This window comes from Lepisosteus platostomus, chromosome 14 (genome assembly GCF_059453375.1).
Source record: "Lepisosteus platostomus isolate fLepPlt1 chromosome 14, fLepPlt1.hap1, whole genome shotgun sequence".
NCBI classification, from domain to species: Eukaryota; Metazoa; Chordata; class Actinopteri; order Semionotiformes; family Lepisosteidae; genus Lepisosteus; species Lepisosteus platostomus.
This window is the reverse complement of record NC_142624.1, coordinates 36,879,427-36,893,038: the sequence shown is the minus strand read 5'-3', so window position 1 is coordinate 36,893,038 and position 13,612 is coordinate 36,879,427. Positions and strand designations below refer to the sequence as shown.

At 40.6% G+C, this 13,612-nt stretch overlaps 1 protein-coding gene across 2 annotated transcripts in view; it reads right to left on the bottom strand.

Annotated features, from left to right (window-relative positions):
* Positions 1-10,790, bottom strand: part of slc12a8 (solute carrier family 12 member 8) — a 31,548-nt gene extending 20,758 nt beyond the window's left edge. Inside the window, exons 1-5 of one of the 2 annotated variants that reach the window (XM_088606060.1) lie at positions 10,403-10,790; positions 8,748-8,953; positions 8,094-8,240; positions 6,624-6,815; positions 3,721-3,952 (exon numbers count right to left, since the gene is read on the bottom strand). In XM_088606060.1, coding sequence (XP_088462186.1) covers positions 3,721-3,952; positions 6,624-6,815; positions 8,094-8,240; positions 8,748-8,879 — 703 coding nt within the window. In that variant the 5' untranslated portion in view covers positions 8,880-8,953; positions 10,403-10,790. The remainder of the gene's footprint in view (positions 1-3,720; positions 3,953-6,623; positions 6,816-8,093; positions 8,241-8,747; positions 8,954-10,402) is intronic. The other variant, XM_088606061.1, reaches the window with a different exon arrangement.
* Between the last annotated feature and the right edge of the window lie 2,822 nt (positions 10,791-13,612).

Sequence of the window (13,612 nt, the reverse complement as noted above, 5' to 3'; positions counted from 1 at the left end):
GTATTTAATTCACACTTTCTGAATTCCTACATGACAGAGAGTGCCCCTGCAAGGCCATGTCCTGTAACTGCCGATTTAATTATTTGGGTCAAAACATAATCTAAGATTTTTAATTATCCTTTTAAAGTAAGTGCAAAGATCTTAATTAAATATCCAGAATGCATCATGACAAAAACACTAAGTTGATAAAAAGGTCACTTTTGAACTGGGGGTTAAAATATGCCAGAAGAGACATGGCCACAATTAGAAGCTGTTCAGTTTGTCAGAGTTTGTTTCTTCAACTGATGTTGGAATTCTAATCCAATGAAACTTTTGCTTCAAAGATAATTCAGCTTATTCATCACCTACTCCTGTGAAATAAGTGTTGCAGGATTTACATCATAAATCACAGGGTAAAAGCATAGACCCATGCCTCTGCTCTACTGTTTACAAGGTGCTCTTAATTTAAAATGTGGTGCTTTATTGTAGCAGAACACCACCTCCCTGCCACAGTATCTCACTCTGGCTGCTTCACAATGTTATCAAACCATAAACACATCTGTGTAGCAGCTCCCATTCTCCATAACTGGCAGGTAACCAGTCAAATTTCTGAGGCTGGATTGCTGAATACACTGGCTCTCGTTCAAAAGTGATGTCATCTAAATACAATGGCGCATAATTGGAAAAACCTGGAAAAGGCGGTGTGCTCCCCCCCCCCTCCCTTTAACACAAAGGAGGATATTGCCCGATAGGCTTTCTAGGACAAATCGATCAATTTTCTGCCGGACGGGACAGGCCCTGACTGATGTTATGTTTTTGAACTCCGCTCCCCAGTCTCGGTGAGCTAAGCCTTGTTTTCATTCAAAGGCTGTCTGAAGGGGACCTGCCCAGTCAGAGGGCTTTTCTGTAACTCAAGTCAGGAAGTCAGTAATCAAGTTGAACAGGAACTTCTGGGATCAGCAGTGTGCCATCAGCTGACGCAGCCTTCCTGCCAAACCACACACCAGAAATCACAGCTCCCCGCACAAAGCTCACTGCGGCCCTGCCCCCTTCACATTCCAGCCTGTGCCCATCGAGCAGCAATTGTTTTATTTGTTTTTATTTGTACAATCCCGGGGTTTCAAACCCACGATGATGAAGAGAAGCGTTGGCAATATTATTAGAAAAGTAGCACCAAGCTCAGACAACGTGCCAAAATGAATGCAAGTGCCCTTAACGCTCCGATTCTGGGCTGTGTGACACATCAACTTTGCCACCCGGTAAAGATCCCATTACCACAGTCTGGTGTCTAACTGTCCTTTCAGGCTTGTGTCCCACTCCAGTCATTTAAATCCCCTTAGAGTTGTTACACCATCAATTACACTACAGCTTTTACAACACTCGTGCCAGTTCCACTGTCATTATTGAAATAATATGAGGTATGATTAAAAAACATATTTTTAAAATGTAATCTTGTGATGCTGCCAGAAGCGAAACGATGAGGTTTTCAGGCACCCACTTCCTTTGCCTTTCATTGTGCGCTACGTGATGTTACAGCGACACCTCGTGGACAGTTTACAAAGGGTGGAGCAGACATTTGAAATACCTCAATATTTCCAAGTCCCGGTCAGGGATTACTCCTGTATCTTGAGGTCTTCAAAATTTTCATTTAATTGAACCAAATGATTTATTTTTGTTTTCTGCATTCAGCACCTAGTCTCACAAATAATCTCTATATCTATGTTTGTAATTTCAGAGAGAGTGAGCACAGCCCTGTTTAAACTAACAATTCTTGTTCCCCTCTAGATTGCCCAACAGCTCTTACTGTTAATTAATTATATTGAGAGACAGGTGGGAACACCACCAAACACTCCATAATAAGCATTAGTAGTGCACTATAGGCCCACTGGGTAAATATAACTAAATCACTGAAACAATAAACCTAAGTAAAAGGAGAGCTACAGTAAAAGCCTGCATCAGGCTCGAGCTTCATGTTAATTTCTAACCTTGTTCTATTATTTTGGAAATGAAACATTTTTAAAAATACAAGCAGTGGTATAGTATAGGCAGTACAAGACAATTTAAGAGCTTGATGAACTGAAGATCAGTCGGAATGAAAACCTGACACGACTGTACTCCGGGACAAGGACAGGGAAATGCCCACATTTACAAATGCTTACTGATTAAAAAGTGACCTAACTTTTGCTAAAATAATATATTTTGTCAAAATCCTATTTAATGAATACTTTTAATTTAGAGTTTCCTTCAGTGGATTCCAAGGGAAAAAAAAAACCCAACTTATTTGAATTTTTTAGAGGAATATAAAGAAACAAAAACCTTTGGTATTTTTTAATGTCTTTAACACTTGCTGTAACTGTTAACAAACCAGAAAACTGCATTTTATAAATGTGGTAAGTGACAACGAGCTTCTCCCGCAATGATAGTGACATCGAAGAAGTAAAGCACTTTAACGACAAGTAGTTCCACAACACCTTTTTATTACCAAACTTACCTACATCCAAGCTCTGCCAGTTCCTCAGTACAATAAGCACAAAACCTTAACTCTCTACTACAACAACCAGAGACAGCATCTACTACCTCCACCAACACAGCATGAGAGATCCCTGCTCAGGGGAGGCCTTCACCAGCTTTTATCACAGGACTCACACATTTCTCTAATGATACCCCCTCAACAGCAGCTGACAACAGTAGTAACTGACCATTTACAAAATCATTCCCCCAAAAAACTATTGGACTCCCCTCTTCGGCAGATTACTTCATCAATCAGTGCAACAACCAAGTTGCCAAACTCTTTTCCACATCCAGGAAACTCAGATCCAACCTCACTCAAGGAGGACTCCAGGCTCTCCAGTCACTCCACAAAAGATGTTATTCTCATCAAAGTGCAGACACAGATGGTGGTGTTGTAGCATGCCAGAGGGACCTATACATCGCTGAAGCCTATAGACCACTAACACATCTGCATAATGCCCTCTCCCGCAAGAGCCTACCACTGACTACTTAAAGGAAGCTGTATCCACAACCACTCTTCTCATCAGCAATGAAGAATTACCCTGGGAGAATAATCTTCTCATTGCTGAACATCCTCAGTCATCCCAATTCTACCACTTTCCAAATAACCACAACCTGACACCCCCGGATGCCCAACTGCTCCACCACACACAGCTCAGCTTTTCCCGACAGCCTTATGAGATCACTAGCGGAAGGGACTGATCACAGGATCAGCTGAACCGGTCCTCACACTGAACACATTTTCTTTCAATAACCTTTCCCACCAGCAGGGCATTGGAGTACCAGGATGGGACAAAGCTACCGTATGCCAACATCTTTGTCAGCTGGACAGAAGAATACTCCTTCACCTCCAATACCAGCTTTGTCTTTGACCTCTAAAAGGGACTACATCAATGAGCTACAGCAATTCCCACATCAGTTCACCAACAAAAAGACAAGTGAGAAGCATATGTTTTCTAGAAAAGTGGTGAAGAAGAGTCTGAAAACATTTGCATGGTGTTGTATGTACACACATAACATAGTAATCAAAAAGGCTAGAAATAAATTAAATAAAATATAGAAGCAGCATCCCTCTCTACTCCTCCGATGACTGCAAAGGTGTTATACTACACTATGGGTGTTTATACTAAATGGTTGTCATTTGTATCCTTCCTGAACATACTCACTTTACCTTCCTAAGCCAAACCACTCGAATTATATATTTTTTCTGAAGCAAACTAGCAGACGCACCTGGATCCAAATGAGAGAACGTCCCCACAACGAAGTCCAGCGTGGAGACGGCCAGCACAGCCAGTAACAGGAGCTGGAGACGGATGATCCACTTGACCCCAGCGAGGTTAATTCCCAGCAGGCCCAGGAGCACCGCGAAGGAGATCCCCCGCACGGCCCAGACACTGTTGAAGCTCAGCACGTCGGCGATGGACTCCGCAAAGCCGGTGATGTACATGGCACCTGCAACACACTGGGACATGGCACGGGTCAGCCACACAGGAGGCGGCAATTATTCTTCCTCAGAAGAAGACTCTCCGCTCGTCAAGTGTGTGACAAGGGCCTTGTAAGCCTTTTGGAAAAAGCGAGGCGGAACCTTGTTTTCATGAGTCTGCTCTTCTCTGAAGAAAAAGCGTTGTTTTGTAATGAATTTGAAAAATGAAACAAATGGCATCTCACATTTCAATTCAAACTAGGGTTAAAATTAGTATTACATTTTGTTCCAGTTTAGGCTATGATGAAGCTCTAACCATGAGTTAACGATAAACATCAGTTTTAGTGATAAATCTTATAAATGTAGGTCTAAACCACAAGGTTACTGAGATTATGGTTATGGTTGGAGAGTGTGCAGTACTTTATCCTGCGAGAGCACTGTTTGTTCTATTGGATCGACATTTTGTTTCTACTATATGCTTAGATTTGGAAATAAATGACATAAGGCGTTACAATCTATGTAATTAATTTTGACTTAACTGTGCTGTAAAAGCTAACTTTCTGCACCTCCTTCAATCCATCATCACAGAGCGGGTTATTCCTGCTATGAGACACAGTAATCTGAGGCCTATCCAGAAGCACAGGGAACAACGTGGGATCACAGCCTGGGCTAAACGCCAGACCACATCGTAAGGTACACTCATATACAGGGACAATTCCTAGACTAGCAAAAGACATGTCTGGGCAGCCATGGCAACCAATATTCCTGCTGCTCCACAAGTCAATCAATCCATTACCATGACAACACGAAGTGGCAGAATATCACTCCCACCTGACCTCTATTCAAGGGGAACCGCTGTCCCAGTTTCTCACACTGGTTGTTAAATCTTGGTAACAAAATAAATTCATTGACATTCTGAATTAAACGCAAAATCGTGAACTTTGTGAAAGCACTATACAGTAAGTCGCCACGTTGTCATAAACAGCGACGTGATGCGGCGCCTTCCTGCTTACGGATCACTGTAACGTCTAATGTGACGTATGAGCGAACGTGTGAGGTTGCGCAGATCTGCATGCAGAGTTAACAGTACGTAGTAATTGTCAGCCAAACCATCTCAAAGTCAAGAGCAAGATATCTATTGGATTAAAAGAGATTCACAAGCCGGTTTGTTTACAAAGTGATAGGGCTACATTACATCAACAGAGGTTTTGTCGAGTCGAATGTGGAGCTGCGCATACCTGGTCATTTAGTCTATTCTGTGATGTAAATTGGAGATTTTACAAATTAAGGTGTACATTTTACTTCTATTGTGGTTTGATGTTCATAAGAGCAGCCCTTATTACAGATACCAATTAAGCAAGCCAGCATGATTTTGGTAGATGTTAAGGTACTGGAGCACCTGGAGAAGTCCCTGTGTCTGTGGTCTAACATGCAAAACCCACACAGAAGGGGTCCCAGTCAAGAATCAGACCCAAGGAGCAGGTGCTCTGATGCAGCAGCACTACACACTGTAATAAACCTCTACGTTGTGGAAAACCGGTGGTCTATCTGAACATGAAGAGATGCCCTAGTGTGCAATTTGGGAAAATGTGAAAAGCATACTCCTTTGAACCCTTGGTAGTTGGTAAACTATGTCTGTATTGGTGCAACTGAGCAATTCTAATTAATAAACATGCATTCCCTTATTACATTTTGTCAGCATAACCATTAGAACTGGTTTATAAGAGAACCAAAGCAGGTCATAAATGGTTCTCTATTAAGCTTTAAAGCTTTGTGAAAGTTTATGATTAACTTTATGTCCTGTGGCAGTCTACATAAATCAACTGGAAGGTTTTTATTCCTACTGTTCTAAAAGTAATTAAAATTTCAAAGAGGACAGTCATGCTAGACTGAATAAAAGAATATTATTAAAATATACTGTACACATATTAGAGGTATTATGAAGATGATACTTATATCTCAGGAATGAACCTCTCATTTAGAAAACTCTTGGATTGATCATTTTTAGCTCCGATATTCTGATTGAAGACTATGTGGGCTTCATTATAAAACCCACCACTGGCGCACATTCATTTAGACAGAGAGAGGACGTGAAATGTAGCCTGATATATAATACTCCATAATCAAGTTTCATGTTTTGTTTTTCACTCAACGGGCTTTTGCTCCTTAAATATGACTGCTACCAAACTTTATCAGAAGCTTCCCGGCCATGTTGTTGAAGCCAATACCCTGGCTTCTTTCAAGAAACAGCTGGATGGAATTCTGGATCAATTAGCGATGAACTACTGTACCAATTGGACTAGATAAACTGAATGGCCTCCGCATGTCTGTAACATTTCCTGTGCTCTTGTGAAAATAACACTGTTTTTTCAAGGGGAAGGGGGGTAAATGTACAACGCAGAAGTTAAAATGATCGCTGACATCTCCTTGAGGGATAAGCAGAACCTTCACAGAAGACATACTGTATGTCAGACGTAAATAGACCAAAGACTCAAATAAGAACAAAAGGCTAAAAGGCTAAAAATGGAAAGAGATGTGGAAGTCAGAAGGGTGAAATTTCTTCCTACTTTATTGAACGGTATAAGGCATCTCTTTGTTAGTTAGCCACCAAGAGGAAATATTAATATTGCTGACTGTTCAGAAATTTTGAATTTGATTTAACATTAATTTGACACCAAAGCCCAGCGTGTTCAATACAAGCTGTGGGTACCTGGCCAAAGACATAAAGGAGCCCAACTGTTCCGCCCACTCTGCCTCCGAGGACTGTAGAAATCATGGAGTAAACGCCACCACTGCCAACGCTGCACCGCTCACACACGCCTATCCCCGACGTCACCGTAACCAGGGCAACCACGACCACCAGGGACACCAGCAGCATGCCAAGGAAAACACCCGTGTTTCCCTGGAAACGATTGAAGAAAAAAAAAGAGTTTGCAAAGTGCAAGGAAGAACATTGTTTTTTTTTTAAAAAAAACTTAATCGCAAAGATCGGGGGTGGTGGTTCCTAATCAAACCTTACCCCCACAAACTTTAAAGCACTTTTTTTCACCGACTTATCATCACAACAGCTAACGGCAAATAATATATTTCAGCTGTTACAATGTTGACGTATCGACCGCTTTTCATTTTCTCACCTTTCGTTCAGCCCTTACAAAGGCTCTCTGCATTTATCCACCACCCCCCCCCACCACGGTCTCTAAATATCATTTCACCTTCACCAAACCAGTAAACACTGCCCACTGCCCAACACTACCATGAACCATCTCCTTGGCCCAGATTCTACTCTCAGCTTCTGAGTTCAAGCATATGGATCTGTACGTAAGAGGTCAACCGAATTTGTGCTATAATCATATGTATATACAATATGTAGTACACAATGAAATAAAACACATGTGCAGCAGGCTTTCAAATATGCTAACTCACAACTGGCAGCCCACAGAAGCTAAGCAGATGTGAGCCTGGTCAGTACCTGGATGTGAGACCTCCTGGGGAAAAACTAAGGTTGCTGCTTGAAGAGGTGAGAGTGGGGCCAGCTCACCCTGCCGTCTGTGTGGGTCCTACTCCCCCAGTGTTGTGTTTCTCGAAAAGAGAAGGGGTGCATCCTGGCCAAATTTCCCATTGGCCCTTACCAATCATGGCCTCCTTATAATCCCCATTTATGAGTTGGCTTCATCACTCTGCTCTCCTCCCCACTGAGAGCTGGTGTGTGGGGAGCGTTCTGGCGCTCACCAGGTGGATGCTGCACATTGGTGCTGGTGGAGGGGAGTCCCCATTACCTGTAAAGCGCTTTGAGTGGAGTGTCCAGAAAAGCTCTATATAAGTGTAAGCAATTATTATTATTACTTCTGGAACATCTGGGGGAGGAATACAGCACTGGTATAGGAACTTAATTCTTGTACTGTAGCACATAAGCTGTTGCTTACGTTTTCTCCCTGCCCAGTAATGAAGTCCACCTGCCCACAGTCGGCCCCTGACCCCCAGAGACTCACGGCCACACATGAACTCTCCTGGACAGCAGGTGCGCTTCACTGATCCAAACAGGCAGACAAGCTACAGCTGTGGAGCAACTGAAGCTAAACGGGACTGCAAAAATCCTTCTTCACCTTACGCCACTCACTCATCTCGCCAACAGCAGCTCATCAAGGAAGAGGCCTGTTTTGGATGGTCTGCGAACACTCACCACAAGCCACCCTGTCCGAAGAAAGAGGACCACTCCAAAGATATTGATCATGCAGGTGGTGAAGACGCCATCCCACGTCCCAAACAGCACAGGCTCCCACACAAACAGCTTCACTCTCCACCATGGCTGCGTGTGGCTTGGAGATCCCTGCACACATGCGTAAAACATGTAACTGGACTTTGAGGTATCTTTAGTTCTTAAAGGCATTCCAAAATAAAGTACATACCCAGTTATAAAGCAGTAACTGGGTACTTTGTTTGAGTTATAGTATTGTATGACACTGGTGAACTCTTTTGATTTATACTGCTCTGCATTATACATGTTTGCACTGCTAATATTTCATAGTTCAATAGTTGTGAGTCATCTTGGTGAAAGGCATCATCTAATAAAGTAGAGAATGATTATTTCTATAGTGAATTTTTATTTATTAACTTTGCCAGATGAATTAAGTGGGAGTCACTACACAGCACACATGTGAATAAGTAGCATTCTTTTATCCTGAGCACTTTTGACAAGAGCTCAACCTTCAAAAAGTGCTTTAGTTGGATTGTGTTTAATGTTGTCATGTGAAGGAACGATAGCTACAGGACCTAAAAGGAAAAATGAACAAAGGCATGTTCAGTTGCTGTTCTTATTTTCAAAGCGAGAACTCGCCTGTGCATCCTCATGAAATAGCTCTTGCACGCGTCCAGCGACGCCTCTGCTTTTCTCAGACTCCAGCAGGACAGATCTGTCTTCAGCAGGGCATCTGCTGGACACAAACCAGCTGAAGGGTGAGGCCTCCATTGCAGAAAAGTGTGTGGTTGTCAGGTGTCAGCTCTCTGAATCGGCAACAAGAATTATCCACATCACAACAACACCTAAAACAAATTTTAACACACGTTATTGGGAGAGACAAAAAGACACCAAATCTACAGTACACATCTTGGCCTTCAGAGTCATACTTAATTCATGGTATTGATTTGACTAAAATCTCTTATTTTCCCAAGTAGGATACAGGTTCACATTTCTGCAGTCACTCATGTACTGGAGACCAGATTAATTCCACAAACACTTTTTTAATATTAAATCTGTTTAGTATTCCTCTAATAAACAACATTAATGATGTTTAATTAGAACATTGAGCAGCACCTGTGCAGAAACCAGAATTCACCAGTCTTAGCTTTTGCCTGACACGCTGTTAAGTGAAGATGGGGAGGTTGTACAAGGTAAGAATAGATTCCCTACACCCTTGGTTTTCTCAGCTACAGCCAAATCCAACATTAACACAGACCACCAGCCACTTCGAAAATATGCTGAGGGTTACCTCTTGTACAGCAACACAGGTTCACTGTTAAAACGGGTATTTCAATCATACCAACTGGAAGTTTTTTCTTACAGTACCTTAACGATTATCTGTTTAGCTTACTAGAGAAACAAAAAAAAAGGATAACTGGGCCTCTTAAATCGTCCTCTCAGGTACTGTATACTAGTAAACATTATCCGGTTTATATATATATAATACTGTACACAATTACAGCCAAACCCGGCATTTACAGACGCTTTACGTTAAATGTAAATGGGGCTGACAAACCTCAAATTGACGGTGTTTATTATTAGTACTGAGAGTATTATGTAAAAGGTTCTTGAGTAGGTACAGGATACTGAGAACGTTTTCTTATCCCTGAACATGCCAGGTAGCAGCGTCACCAGGAACTACACTTGTGCCATGTCCTGTAGACACATGAGAACCTATTTACTGTGGCAGGCCAGCACTTCACCTAATTAAACTGCTTTTAAACATACACTGTCGTCATGTCAATACAGCTGAAAACAGCACTTCATAAAAGTTAACTGCAATCAAGTCTAACCGCGAAATATTAAAAAGTCAACAAATGAAACATATATTAATTAAACGTTTTCCTTGGAAATACATTGATACCGAGATCTTAGAGGCTGTCTCTCACTAGATGTTCTAAATTTATATCCGTTTTTTTAACAATGCTGTAAGACTAATAATCAGTAGATAACAGCATGGAACAAAAACCTAAACAGTTCTCTGCAATTTGCATACACATTGTTTTTAGAATAATGACACGCATTTACCAACGATTTACTTTAAGATTTGCGTTACAAAAAGTACGGTGAGAGATTTCAAAACGAAATTCCGCAGTACAGAACTCGGCGTTGCACCTGTTTTAAATCCCTTGAGAAAAGAAAATCCCATCTATTGTTGAATGCACTAATGCCAAAACAAAGCAAATATTTGTTGAACTTTTAAACACTTGACATACATACAGTATACTGCTAATTTATACAAACCATCATACCAGGAAAGGCGAATTCCATATCTTCATTTGATTAGAGAACTCAAGCAATAAAGACATGCGTCTCCACAGTACTAGCAAACACTGACGAAATTTCAGATCCAATAAAGTTCTGATATTTAAGTCGCATAATAAATTCAAAAAGCATAACTGAACCATACACTACGTATCACTCTTAAGTCATCTGTAGCACAGGTAATAGCCTCAGTGCCTTCCTTCACAAAACTTTATGCTACGTGTTCCCTGATTTAACGTCACAAAGTAAATATTTGTCCCGGCCAATGCTGTTTAAGGTGTGCTTCACTCGTTTTCACATGTGGCTTTTTTCGCTTTGTGACTAAGGTGCCTTTGGATGTGAAAAATCCAATGACTCGAGAACTGACGAATCTCCAATAGTTTGCTAAATGTGATTTAACATGAATCATCACGTGAACTGACTTCACTAACAACACGTATTGCATTATAACGCTTCGAAGATCACTTTTCTCAAGGGTATCGCAAGGATCTGTCTGTAATCATTCCCGAGTTTGTGTTTATGGGTAGAAGAGTACTTCTGAAAAAAGGTCAGATCGTCATGATTAAGAGCTTTTACACACGTGCAGTATTGTTCCACCTTAGTAGTCATTTTCGCATTTTTTTTAAATGAGTATTACTTAATTATCCATAGCCTAATTGAATTGTAATAGATCCTGAGGACACTGAGACCTTATATCTAAATTATTCAAACAACATGCATTTTAAATCAAAACTATTTGATTTATTTTTTATATTGTTTATTAAACATTTCTTTATTACAACTAAAGCAGTATTCATATAAAGTACCAGAGAGATTTTTTAGACCTTCAATCTAAGCACTACTCATCCCTCAAGGCCTGGAGCTCTCTTAATTGAACAGAGTATTTGCATGATTCATCAGTAGCTTACAGGTGTTTACAATCTTTAAAAAAAAACAGGAAGCCTATAAAACGAACTGGATTGTGAATTCCTGGGACCAGGGTTGGAAATTACTTTCCTGGTGTAATCTCTCATTCTGGGATACTGAAACACAGGGGAAGGCATTCTTCCTGCTCAGACCCCCACTATGCTGGGAATTAGCTCTCATGCACCCCCTGAATTGCAGAACAAAGCTTTGTGTTTGAGCCGACAATAATCCAGGTGTGCACAGATCCAGGTTTTTGTTTCACCTCAGTTCTTAATTGCCAGCATTCCCACTAATTATCATCTTGATAGATTAATTTAAGAACATGTCCCAGTCCCACAGGTACTGGTGATGTAGAAAACCTATGGAATCTCCTGCAGAGAATTGTGCATTGCTGCAGCAATCCGTTAAAATGTTTTATCATTAAAGAACTAAAAATAGTTATTATATTTAGAAGTGCTTTGAAAAATGAACCATGAATAACATTGCTTAATTCTCTAAAACAGTAGCTGTGCAATGGAGAAACGCAGCATTATACAATACTCGCAGCAGGGATGATCTCTCGTACTGTGCAACTGCCCTTCATGTCTCATTTAGCATTTAGTAATGCTTTGGACTTCTAATAACCTCTCCTGTTCATCACTCAACATCGCATCCTTACATCTGGTGTTTAGCTTTTGTTTCTAATGCAGATCAAACTGTCACAGAACAGCTCAGGAACAGGTCAGTCCACTGCAATTACCTCTCCTGCCAAGAGGAAAAATCATTCATATTTTATGTAATAATTTGATAAACAATTTTTGTTGCTGTGTTCAGTTTTCAAGAAAACAATGTGCAACAAGACACATTTTAAAAGATCCAGTAATCCCGTAAAACCCAGTTTAGAAACTAGAAGACATTTGTAGATTGAAAGTAGTTTGATCTATATGTGTTACTTTTACCTCTCAAATGCTTTCTTATAGTTTCTGGGATATTTAGTGTTGAATTATGATAAATGAATTAATGTTATCATGTATTTTGTCAGTCTCTGACATCTTTGTATTGATGTTTACAAAAGGCAAGTCCTCCAAGCCCTAACATCTGGCTTTCAGGGGAGTGCTGGAATGACACTAGTGTTGTAATTCTAAGAGCAAATAGAGACAATGGACTGTACAACATGCTGTACTTCTTTAGGCTTTTTATTATGGTACATCAATGGCATAGTACATACATTTTGCTGTGTGTGCTAAGAGACGTTTTTAATATCCCTACTGTTAATAATTGTAGTGCCCCTTAGTTCCTAGGACAAATACTGCCCTCCTCCAGAACAGTGTGTGGTGAAGTCTTGAGATGAAGGGGATATCAAGGTGTTTGCACAGCTCCAGTGATATCCAATGAAGTCATGACCAAGGCAGGGCCCTGTATCAGGCTGGAACATGCAGGGAGCTGACAACTTGATCATGTGACCTTGTGACCATACAAAGGATAGGCAGCAAAGAAGTCATAACCTACAACCCTCCTCATATCCACGTGATTAACCGAAACCTGTCAGGTATTTGTGCACCGAGGGGACCTGCAGAATATGTTGGGAATTATGGGAATATCGCAGAATGTTGGGAATATGCTGCAGTTATTACCTGTGGAACTATTTTAATACTTTGCATCTTTTAATTCTGCCTGGCATTTTTATTAGATACCACCATGTGTTTCCTTTTTAATATGAGTTGAGAGGACAGGCTTGCCTGCGGAAGATTCCATTGTGAAAGCAGTCCTGTTAATAGAGAAAATATAAAGATATCCAAGCATTTTGGGGTGTGTTAAGATAGTCATAAGGGTTAGCGCTCTAGTGGTAGAGGACTGGATCTAGGGAGTCTAGATCTTGCTAGTCTAAAAAATATTTGTCTTGTAAACTAGTGGCCGTTTCTTCAACAATAAATTATTCATGAAATGTTAAAGAAGTCATGTGGATGCTCTCGTATTCCCTAACAGTGAAGTGAAAGTTTTATTTAACTTTTATAAATTGCTTGTAAAGAAGCTGGAGGGAAGATTGGTTTAATTACGTGTAAATATTTAACGATAGCCTTTTTGCCACTTTACGTAAGAGTATACATGCATGTTTCTGAGAAGACTGTTGTAACAACAGCACAAAGTTTTGTGTGGCTGGATTTAATGGTTAAAGCCTGTGAAACTCCATAAGCTACTTTTTGTTTTGCATGCTAAGGAGTTCAGTATGATATCATTATATTGTTGCTTCAAGCAGCAGAAATGTTACCTATAATAGTGTGGTGCACGAACTGCATTTTAGAGAAGAAAAT